The sequence below is a fragment of the Dermacentor andersoni genome, chromosome 6 (genome assembly GCF_023375885.2).
Source record: "Dermacentor andersoni chromosome 6, qqDerAnde1_hic_scaffold, whole genome shotgun sequence".
NCBI classification, from domain to species: domain Eukaryota; kingdom Metazoa; phylum Arthropoda; class Arachnida; order Ixodida; family Ixodidae; genus Dermacentor; species Dermacentor andersoni.
This window is the reverse complement of record NC_092819.1, coordinates 34,025,736-34,050,960: the sequence shown is the minus strand read 5'-3', so window position 1 is coordinate 34,050,960 and position 25,225 is coordinate 34,025,736. Positions and strand designations below refer to the sequence as shown.

Genomic DNA, 25,225 nt, shown 5'->3' with positions numbered 1-25,225 from the left:
AAACTGGTAAATTGCGAAAAAAGAATGGAAACGAGTTACGCTTATCTACGAATGAAAGCCCCGGGGAATATCGTACGACGACGCGCACAAAAGCGGGCGGAATCTCAACGAGCTCCGACCGCTTTATCCTACTGCATCATCTCGTGCCTCGCGGAGCAGACACGGCGGCCTCGGCAGATTGTGCTGTAACCCGCATACGACAGCGTCAAACACCCCTGCGACAGCGGACGTCATCCCGAAAAGTTCACACAAAAAAACACGTGCCGCTTGTCAGTTGCTCAAACCGTGACGTCAATAAAATCTGAGCATCTGATTGGCTGCTGACACACACACCTCTCCTTTGCTCGGAGCGAAAACTCCTCAGTCGCCATGGCAGGTACAGCAAGCCGATTTGTATAACCTAGTAACAGCACTGCGGAGCCTACGACCGCGAGTCTGATGCTTCGTCAAGGACAAGAAGTGGCCCTGGAATCTCACAGGACAAGGCAAGACGCTGCTTCTATTGTTCTGTTTCCCGTTCTACAGAACTGCGGCTTTGGGGGCAAAGCGGGTAAAAGGGCTTTTCCCGTTGTCCCCCTCCTCTCCGGCTCCGTCGGTCGGGTCGCTTTGCGAATTAATGTATGACTGCCGCAGTATTGAGCGTCGCCGGAACCTGTAGTGATATCGAAGCCCTCCTATCAAGCTTCCATTGTGTTTCCCTGTGGAGGGACAGCTTGTCACGGGATACTCGGCTGATTCTTGGGTCCTCATCCATAGCAGCAGCGCGCCTTTCTCTGCCGATAGAATCAGCTGATATGCCGCGTCTGGACTCTCATTTGCTGCTTCATCGCTTTGGTACGCTTGAGCAACGCTGAATCGTCCCGTCGACACGAACCACTAGGCCGCGTCGCATTCCCTGTGTTTGCTTGATGCGCGTGTGTAGACGTAAAGCTGGTAACGACATTAAATTGGCCGAAGCATCTCCAACCTTGAGCTCGGGAGTCCACGGGCGGCATCGGGCGACGGAGGATTGCGTAACCGGGAGACAGCTGTTTAGGCTACCATCCCGCTGTTTTTTTTCTGTAACTAAATATGATCTGGCAGTATATTGTGGCGTGTCGACTTCGCGACACATTCCTTTGCCTGCTCGCTGCGGCGAAACAGTAGCACAGGCTGCGTAACACAGTTCGATCGCCATCATTTTCTTGCCGGCAACCGCTTTGCTTGCAAGGTCGTCCGAGGTGCTCTTTAGAGTGGCGCGTTGATGTATCGCTGCTGTCGTTCGTGCGAATGCCGTGTGGACACTTCATTTCTTTTTCCTGTATATTACAATTCCAACGTTCCACCGCTATCAGCAGCGCATGAGAATACACTTGCATGTTTAGATAGCTAATTATTCTTCGTCAGAATTTTGACAGCACAAAAAGATCTGAGACCATTGGCCTTTATGCAACCTTGTTCTTTTTTTTTTCTTGAGTCATATGTTATTTTGAAATAATCCATGCATGCATAACAGATGCCTGTCCTTTACTTCCATGTTGGTGGTATTTCTAATAAATTTCAGCTTGTACATGCCAGATGTATTTTGTTCAACGTGGATGTTTATGTAATGTCTTAACTGGCCACTGTATCAATATGCTTTGTAGGAAAGCCCTTCTTAATGTTAATTTTCTTTTTTATATATATATTGCAGCCTATGAAACCTTATGCATTTGTGCTACCAACAAGTAGACTGGCATTATGGCTCACTTTGGTCTGCTTCTCGACATTGACGGGGTCATTGTTCGAGGCCGGAAAGTGATCTCGCATGCTGTCAAGGCATTCCAGAAACTGGTGGACTCAAAAGGCAGATTCCGAGTACCAACAATATTTGTTACAAACGCTGGCAACTCTCGGCGACAAGACAAAGCTGATCAACTTTCAAGATGGCTAGGAGTCCACGTAAGCAAAGCACCCAAATTTATTACCTGATTGCATGTGGCGTTCTAATGCTCTGTATGTACATACCTGTGTTAGCAACTGCAAGCACAGAGAATACAGAATTGCCAGTGTGTGAACATACACTCATTTAACATGTTAAAGGTGCTTTTACTTTCTGAAGGCTAACTCAATTTTTAGAACACTCTTGTACAGGTGTGCACTGTGTGGTCAGTTCATCTATGAGCTCTTCACATTGTTGTGTCATAAAAATGCACTTGCTAAGCCAGCTTTGCTAGCATTAGTTGGATCTTTCTGGATCAATCAATAGCTTTTATTTAACTTTTATGCTGAGAAGAGGGGACAGAACTAAAAGCTGAGGTACAGCTTGATGAGAGTCCTGCCGCCTTTTATAGTCTGCAGCAGAGCATTGCAGAACATTTTCAAAACAAAGGCAGAACTTAAAGCAATACCCGAAACGAAATACCCTTTCAACAAGCACGCACACACACACGAACGAACGAGAAGAAAGGGGGTTGGCCGAGTTGCCCGATTTTTATTAGTCATATCATAAGAACCCAACGAACTGGCACCAAGGACAACATAAGGGAAATTACTTGTGCTCAATAAATGAAATAAAAGAAACGATAATGGATATGAAAGTGGATGGAAAAACAACTTGCCGCAGGTGGGGAACGATCCCACAACCTTCACATTTTGCGTGCGATGCTCTACCAATTGAGCTACTGCGGTGCCGTTTGCCCATCCACTTTCTTGGGTATTTATGGGTTGTTACTTGAACTAACCTTGGGAGTGTTAGCCAGCACAACCACTCGCAAACCTTGGCGGCGGATGTGGAACATCCTTTCTGCCGCCAAGGTCACGCGAAATGTGAAGGTTGTGGGATTGTTCCCCACCTGTGGCAAGTTGTTTTTTCATCCACTTTCATATCCATTAATATATCATTTCTTTATTTCATTTATTGAGCACGAGTAATTGCCCCTATGTTGTCCTTGGTGTCAGTGTTTGTTGGCTTCTTATGATATATATATATATATTTTTGGGGAGGCTATGCCGTGTCACATGTGCTTGCATAAGTTTATCAACACCTCACTGCTAATGTTGCAATAACAACAGAAAATCCTTAGGACAGTGACTGCTTCAATTTAGACTTCCGTTGTTCTCCCAAGGGCTTTTCTTTCTTTTTGAGAAATATTGTCTTATGAAGCAACAATAATTGCATTCTTGTGCTCTTATTAGGTCATCATGTGTACAGTTTCTTTGAGCACCTCCTTTTCATAAACGCAGCGAGAATATTAAAAGGGGACTTCTGCACCTTCTGAATAGTCATCCTTAAAGAAGAGGCTGAATTGGTTGGGACTTTCCCTTACAAACTTGGTTGAAGAGGTTTTTGCACCTATTATGTTTCACCCTGCCTGACAGATTTCTTTCAAAGGTGCTTAGGTTTATGTAAGCATATTTGATGACAATAACTATTTGTTGCAGATAACGGAAGAGCAGGTGGTCATGTCTCACAGTCCACTGCGCATGTTTCAGCAGTTTCATGACAAGCACTGCTTGATCTCTGGACAGGGTCCCATCGTGGACATTGCACATGGGTAAGTTTTGTTGCATTTCTGGACTCTTTTCTGCTTCCCTGTGTGGAAGCACATGGGAGAAAAAAAAGAATTTTAGGCACAACATAAGTAATGGACCAGTCAGACTGTTTTCTCATTTGCTAATGTAAGAGGTTTCTTTCTTTATTTTCTGTCTTTTATAACTTTGCTCCATTCTACTCCCGCGTGTAAAAGCAGTCAGTGGTCATTGCCATGCCGTTTAATAAGACATGTGCACGACGGTTGTTCTAGTTGTCTGTGATAGTAACAGTGCCATAGAGAGTTATATTCAGGGATCTGGTTATAAACCTTTGTTCCTTCTGCGGTTAAACTTCAGTATAACAAACACAGATATGTCAAATTATCTGATATTGCAAATTGAAAAAATGGTGATTGCCGCTATCTGCATAAAAAGATTGTGTTCATAATTAATATAGGGTATAATGAAGATGATTTCTTGTCAAGTACAACTTTATCATATGTATGCCTGTATATCTTTCCCAATGACTGGCATAGCCTTTAGCTGTGTAGCTAGCACTGAAAGCACAGTTGCAACAGAAGCACATGCTCTGTTGTTCATCCATGAATTCATCCTTTGTGTGCGTAGGTGTTGCTTCAAATTATGGAAGTGCAGCTTTTGCTATGAATGTAATCATAACTAGTAACAAGTACAGTAAAGAAGTGTGTTCTAGCTTTTTTATTTATGTCAATTTCATATAGATGCGCTGGCCACTCCTCCTCACCCCACCTCCCACTGTGCATGCATGCATGCACGCACACATGCATGCACGCACACACACGAAAGCTTTTTTTTTTTTTTTTTTTTTTTTTTTTTTTAAATACTCTTAATGGGGCCAATCTTCTTGACTACTGTCCTGTGTGCCTTGTTTCCAGGCTAGGCTTTACAAGAGTCTCTACGGTCGATCACTTGCGATCTCATTTTCCACTCTTGGATGCTGTAGACCATAAACGAAGACAAACTGAGGTAAATAGAAAGCTTTCTCCTTTTGTTGTGCCTTTAGCAAAGACTTCTATAAAGTTGCAGGACGAGATGTGTATAATTTCGTGCTTATGCAGGTTTTAGCAGATGACTTTGTATAGCTAACACTATTGTCCAACAAAATTCATTGGATCTTTTTCTCTTAAGAGTCGGCACAAATATGCAGTTAATTATTAAGCTTAAAGCAGAACCTCATTCTAGTGAGCGAGTAGGTACTAAGCTAAATGTTTCTTATATAACTGGAAATGTTTAGCTCAGTCCCTACTGGCTCACTTGTCAATTTGGAGTCTGATTTTATACTAAAACCACACATTAATACCAGATGTCTGGCCTTTATCACCGATGTCTGTAGTATCTGTAATAAATTTGAGCTGGAATATGACAGATGTATGTTGTCCAGTGTGGGATGTTTGTGTAACACCATAACTAGCCACTGTTTTGATATGATTTGTAGGAAAGCCTTTCGGGATTAGAATGTTTTTGTTACAGCCTAGGAAAACTTATGCATTACTGCTGCTAGCAAGTAGACTGGAGGTTTATTACAGTCAGGAGCATGCCAGAAGTATAAACTCTAGCAAATGTACCAGGTATTTTGCCTTACTATGCTGGGCTAATGTTGGATTTGGAATAAAAACAGGTTAGTATTGTTTTGCATTATTCCAGCTCAAATGGACTGACTGGTGTGGGCTAAATTTCATGGTTAGCACTGACAGATTAGAGGCTAGGGACAAGTTTAAACCAGCAACATAGCAACAACATGGCAGGTAAATCAAATATTTACCAGAAACATACATATGGCATCATGCACTGTGGTGCCAAGTACAGAACATTTTGATATGTATATACAGGGTGTTTCAGTGAACACTTTTAAATATCTTTAAAAATTGCCTGTGGTAGATGGCACAATTCTAGTCCATGAACTAGTCTACTCGAAGAGGTGGACATTACTTGCACAAAAAATTAAATGCATAATCGACTAATTAACAACAATTATCTAATTATTTTTTAACTAATGGCTTATGGCACATACTGTAATTTACAAATTCTAGTGTGTAGACTGCAAGGCATATCCACTTGAAAATAATTGTATGGATGACACCATTTACGAGATACGTGCCTTCAAACTTGCGGTAAAAATGCACTATCGTTCCAGTTACTTTCTTAAAAAAACGTCGTTTTATGCATTAAAGCAAAAAAGTAACTGGAATGCCAATGCATTTCTCCGCAAGGTTCAAGAATTAATATCTCGAAACTGGTGCCATCCTGTGAATTCACTACGACAAGTGGATCCGCCTTGCGAACTCCCCAGCTAGAATTTGTAAATTGCAACATGAGCCATAGGATAATTGATTAAAACTATAATTAGAGGACTTTTGTTAATTAGTCATTGTGCATTTCAATTTTTTTCACAAATAATGTCTGCCTCTCCGTGTAGACCAGCTCACGAACTAGAATTTTGCTATCTGCCACAGGCAATTTAAAAAATGTTTTGAAAGTGTTTGCTGAAACACCTGTTATGGAACTTGGTTCAAAGTTTCTTCTTCAGGCAAATAATAATTTCTCCACCAAGACTGTTGATGTTTACTCTGACATTTTAAGAACACTTAGCTATCTACTGCATTGTTTTTTTGTTTTTTTTTTTCACACAACAAAGCATGAAGCTTCAATCACAACTGGCACTTACATTGGTCATGAGCATTGTCTTACAATGAACAGCATTGTTACTAGTAGATTATACTGTGCTGCACTTTGTGAAATATATTGATTTCATATACCAAGCATAATGACAGTACTGTAACCAGCAAACATGTTAACCACAATATAATTGTGGGTGGCACAGTAAAGGGTCTTGAACCTAAATTGTGCAGACAGTGCAAATAATTCATGCTCCGTTTGCAAAGAATTCGTCATGCTTACCAATAAGTTAGCATCGCCTCTTCTACTACTTTTGCAGTATACATTTCCTACTTCTGTATTTTTGTGTTTTTTTGTGACAGCTTGTTCAATCACTGCTTAAAAGTCAGTTATAGCACAAAGAAAAACGTTAATTGTAGCTAGTATCTGAAATATACTCTTAATAAAGACAAATACATAAGGGCCTTCTTTCTCCCCAAGTCTCAAAAATATTTCAGTGGGAAATTGCTGAAATAGAACCTGGCTATAAGAAGGGCATTTTAGGCCTTGCTGTTTCAGTCATACTAGAAATGTTTTGAAAGTGGTCTGTTCTCATGTGCTGTTTCTTATGTCCTGTAATTCATGACATGTCTATTTCCACCAGCCTTCTATAGAAAGGCAGCACACCCCCCCAGTACAGTCAATTTTAATGCTCCAACCCCTTCCCTGTCTTGATATTTAAACTTAAAAGAAATCATTTGTTTTTTTATTTTACTATGTCTAATTGGGCATGTTAAATTAGACAATTTTTCACAGTTGGTGATGATATACTGAATGGAATGCACTTCTTTCTCATTGCTTGCAGCCTTCACCCTATGAGCGATACTTTCCGAGGGTTGAAGGTAAGGTCAGCACTCAACCTTCTGGCCTACGTTCACTGGCCATGGTGGCTCAATGAATCTGGCATTCTGCTGCTAAGCTTGAGGTCATAGGTCTTATTTTCAGCCATGACTGCTGAAATTCAAGTGGGGCAAAATGAAAGAATGTTTGTGTACCAAGCTTTGGGTGCATGTTAAAGAACCCCAGGAAATAAAAATTTATGCGAAGCCCAAAATTACTGTTTTTATGATCTTAAAAATCAAATCAGTCAGTCTGTTCTGTATTAATGATAATACTTACGAAGTCCGTTGATGGACTGCTTGTGGCAGTCCATCTTGTTTAGCAACAGCTTGTCTGAATAAAAAATTTCAGCTTTTTCATCTGTATTACCTTCATGGAATACCGGGTTACTGGACATGGCCAGGAGTAACAATGCCAGTACCGATTTATTGTGTAACTTTGTGCAACAAACTGCATGTGGACGATCGTCATTGCCAACACTTTACAGTAGCAGCTAAGTAGAATATGGCAGTTCACTGCAATAGTATTGTTCTTTATTTAATTCTGGTTAAGCCCTACACCACATGATGGCGCCACCAACACGGCTGCTCTCACGAACGTCTCTGATAGCCTGGTGTTTTGTGGACGGTATTACATGTAGAGACAGAATAAAGCTCTCTAATTACTTTATGGAGGCTGCCTGAACCTCTGTCAAGCTTTTTCACTACAGCTTTTACCTTAAGCAGCCATCCAGGCCATTTCTGGTCTATAACGTGAATCTTAAATAGACAATAGAAACCTGTTCCAGCAGAAGCTTGGGAGGTAGGCATAAGGCCAAGCACATCTATTTTCCGTCTTTTCCAGCTGTGGTGTTGTTTGGTGAGCCGGTGAGGTGGGAGACAAGCCTGCAGCTGATAATAGACGTGCTCATGACAAACGGTCTTCCATGCACTGCCGCCCCTGCCATTCCTTACCCACACCTGCCCATCTTGGCTTGCAACATGGACCTGCAATGGATGGCTGAGGCATGTCTTCCAAGGTTAGCATGATGAACAGTTGTGCGATTGTCTCGATTTGTTTTTTTTTTTCAGCGCTCTGGAATTGTCTTGCTGTGAAGGTGCTAGGAAAGGAAGACATAACAGTGATGTAATGGAGTATCATACCATGAACTCTTTCTATGCTGTACAAAATTACAAAATTTGCACCAAGTTTCCCAGAAATGTTTCCAGTGCAAGCATTCAAACGCTCAAAAAAGAAAAAATTCACCAGCGGTTACACTACTCCCTAATGCAAAATTTGAGAGCAGCTCTATATGCGTTTTTATTTCGCATGTGAATATTTTGTATTATGATTACATAGGTACATGGTTTATATTAGGAAGAAAATGCTGCGAGTCGCGCGCTTTGTTTCCATACAGATGATGCGTGCGACTTTGGTGCCATATCGTAGCAGTCATCACTGCACAGCCTTTCTTGCGTGGCATTACGCTTTTCTTCTCACGCCTTCGTTCCACCAACAACGAGAGCAGCCCTTCGTCATGGGGAAATCATGCCACCAGTGTCGGCGGCGACGACACCCAAGGGAGCGTCACATCGAGCATTACTCGTAGCCACTTGCCATTGCCCCCTTTCAGGAGCAGTGATCCCCATCGCACGCGGGTACTGTGGGCCGACCTCAGCAGCTGACGCCGTGGACAAGCACAGCCCTCCCCGCCTCATGCCACCCTGGCAACTCGGCGCATGCGCAGGCTATTTCCCCTCTACTCCTCCTCTACTTTCTGCCTCGTACTTTCACTGTACTCTCCTCCTCCAATTTCCTCCTCGCACACTCTTATTTCATTTCGCACTGTGCTCCGCGTTCGCTTTAATCTTTCGCTGTGCTCGTTCGTTCGGTTACGAGGTGTAACGCCGCCAAGGCATGCCGACGCTCAATGCAGGAATGGCCGCCTGAGAGCTGCACTCTACAATAAAATGAAAGACTACACAGAGGCCATTTAATGTCTAGAATTGCAACTGGAAGCAAATTTGTGGATGTCATCGTCATCTGTACACATGGAAGGTACTATCACTCATGACTACTATAGTCATCAGCACTACAGAAAGGTTAAAGAGTTGTGTTATAGCTGTAGATGAGAAATCATTCAGTGCTTTAGGTTTATAATGCAGTCGAAGCCTGATATATTGTACCCACATATATATAATGAATTACTGTGTACCTTGAACAGCTCTAAAATCCCCTTGAAAATCTTTATATAAGATTTTTATTTTAAATATTGAATCGCCTATATATCAAACTTTTTTGTAAACCCCTTCAGATTCAATGTATTCAGGTTCGACTGTATTAGATGGCACGGTGCGATTTAAGCTTGCACGTACTGCAGTGGCATAAAAAGATGAACATGTATATTGGAATCAAACTACCATAACACGAAGACCACTTAATTGGCATGAGTGATAAACCAGGTTATATTTTTCTTAATGGCTTTGCCTGGCAACACAGCTTTTAAAGATTGGTGTTTGTGCCCTTACACAGATGTATCAAGCACGGCATAAAGTTATTAATTCTTTGACCTGCTGGAACGCTCGTGAATTTTGTTTTTTTTTGCACGAGTGTTGTGCGGAACACAACTTAATGCATGCTATGCACGCACATTGTAGTGCTGCATTGATTAAAATTATTTTTTGTAAATGAAAGGTGTTGATTCACGATGTGCTGCTCATTTAAAAAGGCGCTTGGGCATAGACTTTGTGACCAGAAATGATTCGGTTCCTTGTCGTGGGAACGTAGTGGCCCTCCTGGCATTCTGAAGCTGCTGTACTATTGTATCTGAAGTTTCTGATTTACAGCTTTGCTCGAACTACACTTTTCTTGTGCTGATCTTCTGTGTCAGAAAATTGGAGGTGCAAGTGACCACAAAGAAAGAAACAGCAGCAGCGTGAACTATCGCAACACATAGACATGACATCTATCATCTGGAAATAATATCACCAATCAATTTGACCTTGATGGCACAACCGTGCTGTGGTGTGTCATGAACATGAATAAACTACAGGTGTACACGGAGCACCACGAAGGGGTCACGAAAGGCATATCTCATGCATGGCACTCAGGAGATTAATGGTAGTTATTGTTTAATTAATGGTTAATGGTAACCACCTATGGTATTTATCCTCATCAGGAGGGAAAAATTTGCTCTCATCTGTTCGAACACTTAGCTAACACATTTTTTGCATCTTCAGCATCACTGAAAGTATGCAACAGCAAAATGTGCTTGAAATTAAGGAGCTTTCTAGTGACTTTTATTGTTTTGTCAATTGTGGACTTCATGCCTGAACTCACAAAAATATTTACGGACTGTTACTAAATGGAATATTTCACCTGTGGTATGCTTGGAAGACATGCACTCATGAAACTGGCCTGATTTAAGATTGCTGTGGAAAAAAAAAAAAGAAACAAGAAAAGACAAACTGCTCCATGACTATGTAGTGGTACTTTCAACAACCATTTTAGATTTTTTTTCTTTCAGTGCATGCCTTCTAACACACTTTGCACAAAATAGCTTATTTTACAGTACAGGTGTAATTAGAAGTGTTAGGAAATACTTGCATAGAAAGTTTTGAATCTAGTTGCACTGATGCTTGTAGTTTGAAGGTGTTATAGTGGTATGTACCATTTCAAAGCAGTGCCACATGTCTTTATAATGGCTACAAGTGAAGCATTTGTCCTCACAGTGCTACAAGTGAAGCATTTGTCCTCACAGTGTACAAGAACTAACCACACTTTCATTTTGACGTCATCATCACTTATATAGCCCTTAAAGGGCCCCTTGTCGTGGAGGGGCGTCAGTGGTGGTGCCATTGGTAAGAAGCAGTTGGTCATAATAAAAAATGACAGAGCAAACTGAAAGAAACTAAAAAGCACATTGGTAAAGGTCTAAACAATGGTAATAAAAGTTAAAGGAAGGAAGCTAACTGATATGGAACAACGCTGAGAATCTGTATATGCTTGAAAAGGGTCTACAGAACAACGCATGTTTGTACAAACAGCGCCAACAGGCTGAAAATTTAGGCCGGGACGGCGTTTAGACCGGAAGCATAGCAGACATGTTCTGGCAGGGTCCTTAGCTGCCACGTTAAACTTATCAGTCGTCTTTTGGACCCCTGAGATAAGGTCCGTGGAAGAAAACTGTCCTCGACTCTGTGCTGATTATTGTGCCTTTTGCTTTTTTTGCGTGTATTGGCTCGTGCAACAGGCACTGTGTGTTGCTAGCTGCATCTCTGAATAAGTAGCATGGTGTCACGTTATAGCAAGAAAAGAAATTAAAGTTGAGGTGCAGATTTTGATTAACATATTGCTTCGTAGCGATTCCTGCAGTGCTGCTGTAGGTGGCCAAACGTGCCCCTTCCTCGGCTGTGGTATGGATGGGGTGGTAAAAAACACATCTGAAATAAAAATAAGCAAGCAAAGGCAATATGGAAATAATACAAAGTTCTGTTATTTAATGTTGGTTTAAGGCATTCCTTTCTTAACCACATAACTGGAAAGCACCCAAGAAAAGTGGAAAGAAAATTTATTGTGTCTCTAATCTTGCTTAGAAAGCTCTCATGCATATATTACTGGATTGAAGGGAACATTAGTTTGTTAAAGACATACAGACACTTATTTTTGAAGTTGTAGAAAACCTGCACAACACTTCTTGCTCCTAAGGATGTGGCACTTAGCAGGTATGATAGTTATAAAACGCCTATAATTTAATGCTAAAGTTAGTCTGGAAATGCTGGGTCTGGTGTCATTGACATTATTGTGATGTCTTCGCATGTGTTGGGAAGGCTAAGTGGGACGGTGTTGCTCATTAAAAAAAAAGAGAGAGAGCACCGCTCGTCTTGTGGCTGCGCTCGTACATTGAAGATGCAGTGATCGCAAGAATGGTATAGGCCAGTGTATCATGCCATTGTTATGCATTCACCAACTAGGTACTGAAGGCAAAGCTCATTTGCAGAAACAAGTATTATGATTGTCAAGTGACCTGCGACACTTGTCGCTATTTGTTTCTAGGTGCATTTATTGCATTGGGACCCACATCTAATGTAAAAAAGATGGCAAGTTGTGAATGTCATCGTACTCCTTTAAGTACCTAAGCATAGGTTTAGTGAAGCTGCTTTTTAGACTTTTCTGTCTGTGCTCCCAGTATCATGTGCTTCAGAAAAAAAAGGCTTATGCAGTTTGAGACATATCTTGTTCCCAACAATGGTCATCTGTCTTGCTTGCGTTTCCTTTCTTGAAAACGCTCTGCTCGCTACTTTCCTGTCATGAACGCTATGTCATGTTGATAACATGCATGGCATTGGTGACCTGAAAATACCGGGTGTGCAACGGTAAAGAAAGGGAAGGGCACGCAAGATAGATGACGGATATTGCTTGGGGACAACATGAGCCCCAGAGGCTGCAAACTTTTGTTATTGTTGTTTACTTAAGGTGTTAAATAAATTTCTTTTTTCCTTTTTGACCCAGGTTTGGTCACGGAGCCTTTCTAGTCTGTTTGGAGAATTTGTACAAGGTAATAATATCTCCCATCTTTCGTACAAAACGTGCATCAGAAATGACTCTAGCATAATCGTTGAACAGCTGCATGTCATCTGTCTTACTTTTTGCTGTATGAGGAAGTTGAGTGTACTATACATAGTATCGAAATCTTATGCTGAGGGTGATAAATTTCAGCGAGGAACACCAGCTTGATCTGGATTGAGAACTTTAACTGCAGAATGAAATTACAAACACCTGTCTGTTTCTCACTCAGAAATCTTCTGCTGTGTGAGGGTATTGCAGTCCGCTTGTCTGGACTTCTTGAAGGCACGTTCTCACTGCGTCTGCATGCACCTGGGGAACACTGAGAAAAGTTTAATTATGCAAGCCCACTTGATGAATGTTGTGGCTGGATGAAAGACAAAAATTTAACATGTCAGGCATGTGCAACCTAGCTGGTGGAGTTGCAACCATTTTTTTTTTCATTCATTATTTTTTCATGACTTAAGTGAATAAGCATATGATACCTGCTATCTCACTGACCTGTTCACGTTTTCTCTTGAACAGACCAGACAGAATAATGCATAAACCATAAAAGCTGTCATAATTGTGTGCAAATACATAAACATTGCTTGGAACCATGATACCATGTGCCACATCATTCAAAAGCTAAAGGCATTGTTTTGAAAATTTTGGCTCTACTTTTGGGCCATTGTTGTTCACAAGCAAGCAAAATAAAGATTTAAAAAAATGATGTGAAAGGCATCGAAACTGTGGCACACTTCTGGTGTTGATGTACATTTCAGTCCCTGCCGTCATGCCAAGCTGCTGCCTTTTGTACTCTTTGTAGAATAAACTTTATTTTTCTTTTTCTTTTTTTCAAATGTATAACTTATGTTTTTTTGTTGTGTGTGTGTGTTTTTTTTTTTTGTGTGTGTGTGTGTGTGTGTGTGTGTGTGTGTGTGTGTCAGCACTCGACATGCCATAAGCGTAAGCAATAGCAATGCCAGTCCTCATGCATGTATTTTCACAATACTTTTCGACTTGAAGAAGTGTTTGCTTCTGCAACTGCAGTGGTATATTTGTTATCTTTAAGAATAACTCTATCAACCTAAACTGACCTGACTTTTGTGTCTCGATATAGAAAGGAGCCCTTTATTTGCAGCAATAGCCACCTTTGTTCCCCATGTGAGAAATACACGGCCCTTTTGTAATAGTGAAACAGGCCATTGCGTTGCTGGGACCCAAAGGATTTGTAAAGCATGCCTGCCAACTTTTATGGTTTTGTCGTAAAATGCCCGATTTTTAAAGCTTCTTCACAATTGCTGTATTGACATCAATAATTTAACGATTTTCATTTCCACACAGCTTATGGAAAATCTAATTTCAAAACAATACAAATACAGTTGCCCTAGTCAATTTTCAGAGCCTTTTATTTTGAACTCGCTCCATTATTCACACTTTCTAGCAGCAGCGCCACCCATTCATAGAGCCAATGTATAACGGCAACGAAAACTTTGGCGAACGCTAGGTGAATATACGATAAACTTCGTAAACTTCTTTGTTCTTCTGCAACGCGGATTGACAGCGTGTTACACAGACCCTGTGGAGGATTGTAAAGCTAGCTTTACTGCTAGGCAATTCGCCCAAATAATGGCAGCGTAGTCATTTCTCCAAACAACCTGTACAAGCACAATTTTTTTGTAGTGCAGCCAACTTTCTTTACTTTGAACCTGACGGGACTGACAGAATTGATTGCATTATCCAGCAGGTCGAATTAAGCAAGATGCAGAAAAATGCCGAAGTACGCTGCTGATTCATTTGGCAGTATTTGCCCTATTCTATTTGCCACCAAATGAAACGCATGCCCGATTTCTACGTGTTCAAAGTAGAAAACTAATGTAGAAATGACATTAATTTTCCTAAATAAAGTACAAGTGTAACATGGCCCGTATTTTTTAGCAAGAAAAATGGGTAATATGTGTTGCACAATAGCTGTTGGTTTCCTTAAGTCAGCTTCGCCGGAATGCATCCATGTTAAGCGATAAAGCACACGAACGCTGCAAAGGCAGTTTTGGTTTCGTGTTGCACCACACAGAAAATGTTCGGTCCAATTTCCCTTTTAAAGAAAGAAAGGCGCATGTTATAATCGGGTAAGTACTTCAACCAGACATTGTGAGATACGATTATTACTTGAGCATCTTCCTATGGAAGGCTGGAAATAGGCATGTTCGACAGGAAATGATTCAGTGCATTCACTGACCTCTAAGCATCGCTGAGACAGACGCTGCCGTTAAAGAGGTCGCTATTGGAGTCACCATAGGGCTCAGGCGTGTATGTGCCGACTGGTCAGGTTTGAATTGTCCGGCAAAGGCCAGTTTCAGGATAGAAGTAACGAGTTTGGACCGCTAAAAATCCATGGGCGCCGGCTGGGAACTTCAGTTGAGATCGAATTAACCGGAGATGAATTAACGGAAGTTTACTGTATTATGATAAAAAAAATGTAGATATCGTGATGAAGGCATGCGCAAGACAATGCCCAGAGTGTGCTGCTAGCATTTCGTCTTCAGTGACTGGTCCCGCCATCATTTGGGCAAGTGTGTAGTACAGAGAAGCGGTGCTTTCAAAATTTTGAAAATGGTCTACTGTTGATTTTCTTTTGTGCTCCAATCTAGGGCGCATGTTACTTTTAAGCAGGTTTTTCTGGGAAAAATTGCATGCTAGGGCTTGAGTAAGTACAATAGCTGCTTCGACTTTGGAGCCGAGTTCACTGTTTGGAGAGCTGCTACAGAACAGCCTGCAAGATTTCTGAGTAACGCCTTAAGCAACAAAACAATTTTTTGTATTGTTCACTGAATTTTTATATTTTTTGGCTCCGACTGGCAGTATTTTTTATACGTCAAGGTTGGCAGGTGTGGATTAGTAACTGCTCCAGAAGAACAGGGCTCCTCACCATTTCCAAAAAGAGAAGAAAACAAAACTGATTTTTTATGTCCTGTTGCCCTCCATGGTGGATCAGTTAGTATTCTGCTGCTGAGCAGGACATCACAGCTTCAGTTCCCAGCAGACAAATTCCAATCGAGGCAAAATGAAAAAAAAAACCAACTGTATTTCATAGTTCACACTGAAGAACCCTCGAGTGTCAAGAGAAGCACAGTCAAGAACTGCAGAGAATCGGTGGCTTGATAAAATTAGGAAATTGGCAAGCATAAAAGAGGTTCAGCTGGTGCAAAATGGGTAATTGGTGATCACTAGGAGAGGCCGCCATCCTGCAACAGAACTGATGATGATGATGATAAACCTTTGAGGGTTCGAAACGAATTCAGAGTGTTTCCATTATGGTATCTGTCATGACATACTGTGCAGCTTTGAATTGTAAATATATGTGTGTGTGTGTGTTTGTGTATTACATAAACACATTAAGTCTGCTACGTAACTGCGTTCGGAATACTTGAATGCTGAATTTGAGACTGCCTTGCTGTGTGATCAGAAAGTGTCTGTTCATTAAACCACAAGTGTTTTTCAAGTCTTGACCACAATAACTACTTGGCAAACAGTCGTGACTGAAAAGGAGTCAACACTTGCCCTTTTAAAAAGTACCGGCATGTCCTACTATCTCAGATGGCCATTTCAAGCCTCATTTAAAGGGACACTAAAGCGAAACAACAAATCGGTTTGGCCTAATAAAGCAGTGTTTGAGAACACTGCAGGCAGTCATTTCAAAATAATAGTTTGATTGTTAGACGAGAAAATGAAGGTCAAGGTATCACTATTTGAATTTCACACCAAAACCCCGACGCTGGTACGTCAATGTGACGTCAGGGATCCCAAAGTATGTTTTCGCATTTGGACCACGTTGGCTGAGTAAAGGTTCCTGAAACTTGCCATGTTTAATATTTGGTTCCTTTAGAACTCAGTGTAGTCAATCTGTACCGCTATATATGTAAGTAGGCCCTAGAAGATGCCATCAAAATCCATGACACCACAGCGACCAGGTGCGGGAACTTCAAGCAGGCGTGACCACGAGTCTTCCGTTTTCGCACTTTTTCTTGCTTACCAAGCGTCTTATCGTAGTAAGAGTGGTGTTTTTGGTGTCCTAGAGAGGTAATTTACTGATGCAGAAGAAATCATTTTTCTCTTTAGTGTCCCTTTAAGCAGACTTGAAGCCCTTCCTATTGTGCAGACATAGTGTCTATTGTGTTCTATATTTAATGGGAATTGCTCTTTTGCAATCTTTCTTTCCCTGTGCCTATTGTAAACTGTTTGAGCACTATCCAAAAGCATGTGCACTAGATAAAACAGCATTGTCTATATTCGCAGACAACTTTCTGTGGCTATGAAGGGAAAGGTACGGGCACATGGCTGCTGCACGTATTACCATGCCAAGTAGTTTGGCAGCATTTGACAGTGCTTTTGGTTGCTCGGAACAGACGCTGAATCAAAGCAGCTTCCACATGCGAAAATTTCGCATTTCCCCAGACACGGAAGGGAAAAGCCACAAAAGAAAGTAAATGTTTACACTTAGTGGTGTATTCTGTCTTAACTGTTGCTCATAAGGTGTTTATGTTTTGTCTTCCCCAGCCTAAATTAACCTGGATTAAAATGCGGGACTCTTCAGAAGTGCTCTCACTTGTGTGCGCTTTGCCTCCGTAGCTTTCCCTTCATAGCCACAGGTAGTTGTCTGCAAGTATAGCACACTTTTGTTAACCATATGCTTTACAATACATTATGCCAAACCCGTTACTGTTCCATCACATTTCATTTTGCTGAAACTGATGGAAGCCAATTGGAACATTCAAGACTAAATGGCACAGATGCACGGCTGTGTCTACCTATGCATAGTCTTAAATTTCGAAGTATGCCATCAATATGCCAGGTCGGCTTTGGGGGTGTTGGATGTTCTGTGAAATCTATACTGAATGTTTCAGTGATGACATTGTGCAATTTTTGGGATCATACCAGCAGAGGCAAACAAGTTTCTTTTTCAGCAACACATTATTTCTACTACCAGACATTAGTACCCTAGTTACACATAAAATTGTGCATTGATATTTTTAATTAAAAGGGCCCCTCACCAGGCTCCATAGCAAATTTTGGTTACACGCTGGAAGTTGTTGTGTCCTCTAGGGAGTGTTCTGCCGAAAAAATTTGTCAAATAAGCTCATTAATTGCCAAGATAGAAATATGTCAGTGCTGCGAACCCATGATTTCAGGAGGCGAGCTCCACTACACAGCGAGACGCTCTCTCCACTCGCCCCGTCTCTCCTCCGCAAGCAAAATTCTTTCCCTGCGTTCTCCCATACCAGACTTCGAGGATCGCATGACGCATACGTCACGGGCCCTGCCTTAATACCCCCCCCCAGCACTGCGCGCTTTCTTTAACGACGTTGCATGCAAGCTGTTGTGATTTTGCATGCTGTGCACAAGAAGGACACATGACTAGAGGTATAATTCAGTGCTACACGAATACTGAGGCAGAATAAGCGGATCGCAGAGCATGATCGTGCGCTGGAACACGGTAGAAAATGGCATAGTTTCGATACCTGCGCATGTGACTGCACAACCGTGGGAACAAGCAGACAAAGCGGAAGTACGTCTCTCTTGCTTCGGGCGAAGTAAAACAAAAAACATGCAGACATCCTGTTTGTGTGTTTTATTATTTCTCTAAACTTCAATTCGTCAATTCAAGCAACAGATCACACAAATAACAGATGTTGCCTTCAATAATTCTCGAAGACGCGTGTCACCATGAGCGACGTCACACTGCGGACACAAGTATGTAAGCGCAGGGACGCGACTACGTCACCGTCCGGCTTGGAATGCAGTCGCTGCAAGGGAAAGGGAAAACAGCTTTCAGATTGAACCTTCAGACTTTTTCATGGCGCGTAGCGATGTAATCCTTTGCAAACACTTTGCAATTCTTTGCAAATTCTTTGCAAGAATTGTATGCTCTGCGCTTGTCAGCTCAAAATCGCCAGATCTGGTGAGGCCGGGCCCTTTAAAAAAAATGTGGTTAGCTTGTTATTACTCTACAAGCATGTTGCTTTCTTTATGAATGCCATTTGATGCTCCAAGCTTCTGCATTTAGTGGGTATCTCAAGAGTAGCACCAATTTCAGTATATCGGTTCGCAATCTTGTAGCGGAGTGCATCCGTGTTCCACTTACTTTCCCAGAAACTTCTTTGCAGGTTTCTGTACAAAATAATCTAGAACACCATTGTATTTTTTGGTTGATTTTGGCAACAAAAGCCTTCAAAAATTTATTTAACAGTGATTTTATTATCTTGCACTTTAAGAATGCCACCAGCTCAAGAAATATGTTAGTGAAGCAAATAACCTCCTTATCTTTATTGCCCCAATTTTCAGAATTAACTTTCAAACAGTGCACCCAGTAAAAGCCTACTATGAATGATGCCTTGCCACTTCATATTTGCCATATGCTGCCTCTTTACCATTTAGAAAAACAGTGTTCAGGATAGTAGCCAGACTTGTACACCTTGCAGAAAAAAAGTATTCGATTACAATAACAATTACTACTTTCAAAAATGTAATTGATTATATACGAATTACTGCCCCACAGAAGTAACTGGGCAATTACTAAATAAGCAATTTATTACTTTAATGTTATTTTCCTTCCTACTCTTCCCTAATTTTAATAACAATGCACAAATACAGTAAGTAGAACAAGCTGGTCCAGCTTTCTCAATCCACCTTCCACAGCTTTCAGATGTTTATCTTCATTGTAAATTACTTTTCAAAATTATAATTCGGTAATCTTCCTTCGTTTTTATTTGAATACTTCTGCAGCGACACTGAAAACTTGCTAAACTTGTGTAACGATGCACGACGCTATATATAGACTGGCCACACAGTTGCCAGTCCATTTTCTATCGAGGAAGGCATTATAAGTGTCACATTTCTTATTTTTGAACAGTTTGATAAATGTGACTTAGTGTGGGTATGGGAGTAACAAGATATGTTGCTCCTTCGGGAAAGAAAACTTTCTGCAATGTTGTTTTATTGGGGAATGAATGTGTCTTTAACACATTCCTCTTGCAGAAAGTAACCGGTAGGGACATGATCTACACAGCATTAATTGGAAAGCCCAGCGAGATAACATACCTGCACGCCGAGTCTTGTGTTCAGGAAGAAGCCCATAGGCTCGGGATCACTCACCCAGTGCGACGCCTGTTTGCCATTGGGTAAGAATTGTCATTTTATGTGCTTCAAATATCCGCTTTTTTGACATTGCACAGGATAGGCGAAGAATAAAGCTGTGCGCAGTTGTGTAGCATTGTCTGAGCTCAGTCATCTGCTTTATGCAAAGCGATGAGGACAGGACAGAAACTGACACTCATTTCCGTAAGTGTGCTGGACAGCCCCATTGAAGTCTGAGCACCCTAGGAGACACTTCATGCTACATAGAAGCTGGTTCCTCATCATTGCTTTTGTCCTAGTCGTAATTCATCAACATTTAAAAAAACTTTTCATCTGTCAAAGCATGGATGGACCTGCCAAGATGGAAGTGACAGAGGGCCGAGACATGTGCTCCGGCTGCTCTCAGAAATTTCATCTCAAGTTCTATGTGTTTAGCTAACCTCTCCATGCATAGGACAACAGGCTCGCATGTTGTTTTTTTTGCATGAGTTGCCTCAGGAGAGGCAGAGAGTGCACTTAAAATGCAAAATGAGTGTACTCATGAGTAGCAGCAGGTGTGCACGGGTGGGTCTCCGAGTTACCTTGTGAGTGGCACGGTAAGTTTAAAAAGCAAGGAAGGTGGTCTAGCACACTACCTACATCCACGCCTGTTCATCTTTTTGTCCCTATGTATCATGGATTGCCTTTGAACAATGTTTCTCAAAATGTAGTCTGTGCCCCCACAGAGTCCTACAGAGGGCATTCACAGGAACATCAGAAGCCAATTTAGAGATGCACGATTTACAAGCATTGGTCTCACAAGAGGACTAATAACAAGTTCAGTGAGGTATTTCTGGCGACCTTTGTGTGTGAAGCAGCATTCGTCACTCCTTTCCGGATAAAGCGATATGTAATCAAGAACTTGATTTTGAAACTGTGCTTGCGACTTCAACTTTCTTTGAATTTGATGATGACGTAGCTGTTTCATCTGTGCTACACAACATTTCTGGTTGATTACAGAATGTAAGAAATGCATACAGTATTTGGAATGAATTCCTATAGTTGCAAATATGATGTCAATAAGTTATTGTGTCCCTAGCTTAACTTCAGTATTGCGTTTTTCTATGCTTGCCTTTTTTTTGTAGTGAGGAAAAAGAAAAAGTATATTTGCCCAATGTTGGTCATCTGGGTGTGGAGGAGAAACATGTTCAAAAGGTTTCTCATGCCTGAAGGATTAAAGTACATTGTCTTAAAACCTTTGGCTAAGATGTGGAGGTTTGGAATGTTATATATGGCCTCTGCCTTTGTCACTGCATCTATCATTTGCTGTGACTAACATGTGTAATTTGCTGGTGCTTGAGCTGCTTTTGCAGGTAGGGCTTCCTTAACATATTCATCCAGGATGCACAGTGATTGTGTTTCTGCTACTGTGTAAATTAGTTGCAAAATTTTACATTCATATAAGCTTCAAGCATGCCTGACACTGCTAGATATTCAGAATAATGTTTTTGTTCTCTTAGGACTAACGCTAGTTTTCCTCTTTTTCTGTGTAAAGTGACAACATAAACACCGACATCTATGGTGCCAACCTGTACAACCGCTACCTGGAACGCCGACGAAAGGATGATTTTCCGAAGGCAATTCTGGCAGCTGGCTCTAATTCTGCCCGTCAAGCTTTGAACTCCACCATGTCCAAAGACTCTCAGTCCACTGCTGGGGTAAGCTTTGATGCCCCAACCTTCATATGGCCCTTTTATCTCAAGCCTTCAGTGTTTCCTGCAGTATCTTGAATTTACACTTTTGCATGATATGCCGTGCGGAAGCATGGTGGGCTGATGGTTTATGAGGGGCAATCAAATGTTTCTTGCAATGGCAGTTTAGCGTGCTAATGTATGCTCAGAGAATGTTGCAGGGCCCCTTTAACACATCCTACCTGTTCGGTCACCAGTCCTTTGCCAACCTAGAAAGTTTCACATTAATGTATCGCAGAAAAAAAGAAAAAAAGGAGAGATGGACAAGGCATTGTTGTTGGCATTGCCCCAGCTTAGACAAATTAAGAAGTCAAGGGGAAATACAGAAAGCAAATATTGCTGTTATTGTTATGCCTTTGTTCATATTACATCCTTCTAAAAAAATGTCTTTAGGAACGTACTTCTAGAAATGCATTGCACTCATTCCGGAATGTTGCTCAGTTCTGTGAAAAGGTGTTTAATGGCACTTTTTAAAATTCTGTGTCTCCCAAGTTTACCATTTCTTCTTGTGTGCTGCAGATGATGAGCAACTGCGGAGCCGTGAGCTGTACATCTGTGCTGGTGCACACAGGCGTGTACAATGAAGACCTGCACGATGATGCGTGCGAGCACACGCCACGCGACTTCCTGCCCGTCGAAGTCGGCCTCAAGGAGCCGGCATATCGTGTTGACAACATCCTCTCTGCCATAGAACTAATCTTCGATCAGGAGGGCTTCTCTTGATGACAGCACAACCACCTATGGCTTGAAATGAGGATTTTTCTGCGCACATCTGCTCTCTCTCTCTCTCTATTTTTAAAAATGATTTTGGTTCTGTGAAGTCACCCCTCCCTCTCTCTCTCTTCTTTTTTCCCCCTGCTGCCACCAGCGTCTTCATTTGCTTCCTGTTTGCTTTATGACACATTTAAACACATGAAGAATATGTGCCCATTAATCACCCGCATAGGTACTGCATTATATGTGGCATGGAAAACAGATATCCGACTATTTTAACTGTGCATAATTATTTTATGCACCTGCTTTGTAGCACATAGCAGATGGCTGAGACTATCTATCTGTCTCGAGTGCGTTTTGAGCTGGAAGAGGTTATTTTTTCGAAGCATTTGACAGGTTGGAGATAGCATCGTATTGCTTGCGCTGTGGAAGCTTATATCCTCTGTTATACACCATGAGGGCCGTGTTGAACAGAGTTTTAAGAGCCAGGATTTCAGATGCATTTTGAGCATTTACCGCAAGTGCTAAGTGACAGCCACTCCAGAATAACATGCAGTGTCGGTTCAACACTAGCATGCTGTATAAAAATTGTCGCCACTCCTGATGCCATCAAAGCAAAAATGATAGGCACAGTGCTTGCTGAATTCATTGGTACTCTAACGGATGTTTCACAGTGAAAATGGAAGGTGTTGATTGTTTGTAGGTCACCTGTGGCTTAGTGGCTGTGTTTTTTACTTGTTTCATGAAGCCACTTCTCTCTGAAGGTGTTTAGTCACATGAAAAGAAAGGTCATGTATAACTGAAGTCAGTTTGCTGATTACCCAGAGTGCAGTTAGCCTGGAAGTAGTAAGGCTGAGTTTGCCATGGACTTCTCGTGACCGTTTGGAATGGTTACAGGCAGCACAACTTTAGCATATCAAACAGCAGCTACTACCCTAGTTTATAGAAGCTTAGTGCACAAGGATGGATGGTGCATTTATTTCTTAGTTTTTACTTGAGATGTAGACAGGAAGGAAGAAAAGCATTTCAATTGTTTGTTGCCAGAGGACTTTATGATTTCATTTTCTTCCTAACATTGCACATGTGAACCAAACTACGACACCAGGTAGACAAGTTTTTTTAGTTCTGTTTACGAATGCCTTACCAATTGTGCTCCACTTCTATCAGATGTTGAGCAGTCTCGGTGCAATAAATTTTTGTAGTCCAAGAAGAGGTTGAACTCAAGAATTGCTGTCTCCTATAATGTGTAAGCCTTGTTTGTATGTTCCTGCTATATACATATATTTTTTTTTATATTGCTACAATATTGCATTGATTGAATTTGTTCTGAGGCCTGGCACTTTTTGTCATGTGGAGATGTATATGTATATGGTTTCGAATGTATGAACTGTAATCTACACAATGTAACGTCATCTGTAGTTACATGAGGAAGTGATGTTACTACTTCTCTTACAGTTTTGTTAATATGTGCCCTTCTATCGCTTCAAGTGAAAGAAATGAGCGCTGAAGTTTTGATGCCCTTATTCCTTTTTACTTGAATTCTTAGGAAGCCAAGGCTGTCATAAATCCTGCAGTGTTTGTCCTAGTGCTGCCACTGTTTCTTCATACTTTGTCTTATCCTTTGCACCGGCAGACACTTTCGCTACATTTATTCATAATCCGCGCTACATTCATATTGACACTGTGCACTTGATACACAATAGCAAAAACTCTCACGATGTCTTCATTGTCCGCAAATTTGCTCAATTTCACGATGCTTTTTATTACTGCATTAATTTCGTGCTATGGGAAGGGAGTCTGTTAGGGCAGCGCGCAACTTGCGGCCAACAGAGAGCAACTTGCACGTTTTTTTTCCTCTCACCTCTCAGTCCTCTCACCAGGTGTTTAAAAACTTGTGTAATGTTATGTAAAATGTTCATTGCTTGCAGTAACATTGTGCCACTCACACGTACTGTCATTATATCGTCATATGTGTGTATGCTTTTGAAACTGTTGCATACTTTTGCCGCTGTAAAAATTGAAAGCTGATTGTCTAAGTTTTCCAAGTTTTGTCTATATAGGCACAAATGAAGTGAATGTGCTTTGAATTCTCTCACTCTCTCTCCTTGCTACTGTAATCTCAATTATTGTTCTTGCTGTGTTTGGCAATGAGAGCTTATTCACGCTTATTTTTATAAGAAGGGTACTAGGTTGAATATTTCTTACAGCTTCTGTAGATTTTCTCCCTTATTCTTTTTTTTTTTCCTGGAAACTCTTATATTGGTGAGGTTTCATTTTATTCTTTCGAGTAGGCACTGCTGAACTGTATTCCTTTAGTGAAAACATGTTGCGGTACTGTAGTAGAAAAGAAATACCTTGGTCTCTCTAGAATCATGGTTTACATTTGAAGGCTATATAGCCAAACTTCAATATAATGAATACGGATGTAGCAACTTATTGGATATAATTGCATAAATCTAAAATGTTTGTCATTGATATTAATTGCAAATATATGCCTATAATGAATATTGTATTAAACGAAGGTATTTTTGTGTCATATATGACTTCATTATATCAAGGTTCAGCTATATACTTAGTACTGCGAAGCATGATGCATGGTTATGTGTAAGGTTCATGACCTCTTGTTTCTCCATGCCCCATGCAATTTTTTTTTTTTTTTTGTCGTCCTCTAAGACCACATTTGTTTGTATGTGATGTTTCTTAGGTGCATGCTAGAGTATGCCTGTCGTTATGCTTGTTTGGTAACAACAAAGGCAAAAATTACAGTAGCCACTGCATGCTATAAATAGTTGTGTTTTGAAGTGCCTTTTGTAACCTCAGCCGAGACCAGGTTCTGCATAGCATTTCCATCAGCATGTCACTTTAAACAAACACTCGATGTTCGATTGAAACGCCGTTGCATGGACTTTTATATACATCTTTCAATATCTGTCCCTTGGTGAAGATAGCAATAGCATGTTCTTGAACAAATGTGACTGAGTAGACCTCCCTTTTAGTATACTTGATAGAATGTCTGTAGGTATTAATTTACAAGAAAGTCAGCCCTACTACATCAGATGCCTATTTATGAATAAACTGCTGATATTGAAGCCCTA

General features: G+C 41.1%; 1 protein-coding gene and 1 non-coding gene across 2 annotated transcripts; one reads left to right on the top strand and one right to left on the bottom strand.

The window, feature by feature from the left end:
- The first annotated feature begins 349 nt into the window (after window positions 1-349).
- LOC126521838 (haloacid dehalogenase-like hydrolase domain-containing 5) lies at window positions 350-25,225 on the top strand. The gene is made up of 10 exons (XM_050170553.3): window positions 350-485; window positions 1,673-1,920; window positions 3,403-3,515; window positions 4,407-4,497; window positions 6,992-7,028; window positions 7,870-8,044; window positions 12,517-12,562; window positions 19,588-19,730; window positions 21,221-21,383; window positions 21,936-25,225. The coding sequence occupies exons 2-10, from the start codon at window positions 1,720-1,722 to the stop codon at window positions 22,137-22,139; spliced, it is 1,173 nt and encodes a 390-aa protein (XP_050026510.1). The 5' UTR covers window positions 350-485; window positions 1,673-1,719; the 3' UTR covers window positions 22,140-25,225.
- TRNAL-CAA (transfer RNA leucine (anticodon CAA)) lies at window positions 2,577-2,649 on the bottom strand. The gene has a single exon. It is a non-coding gene; the product is annotated as a tRNA-Leu (tRNA).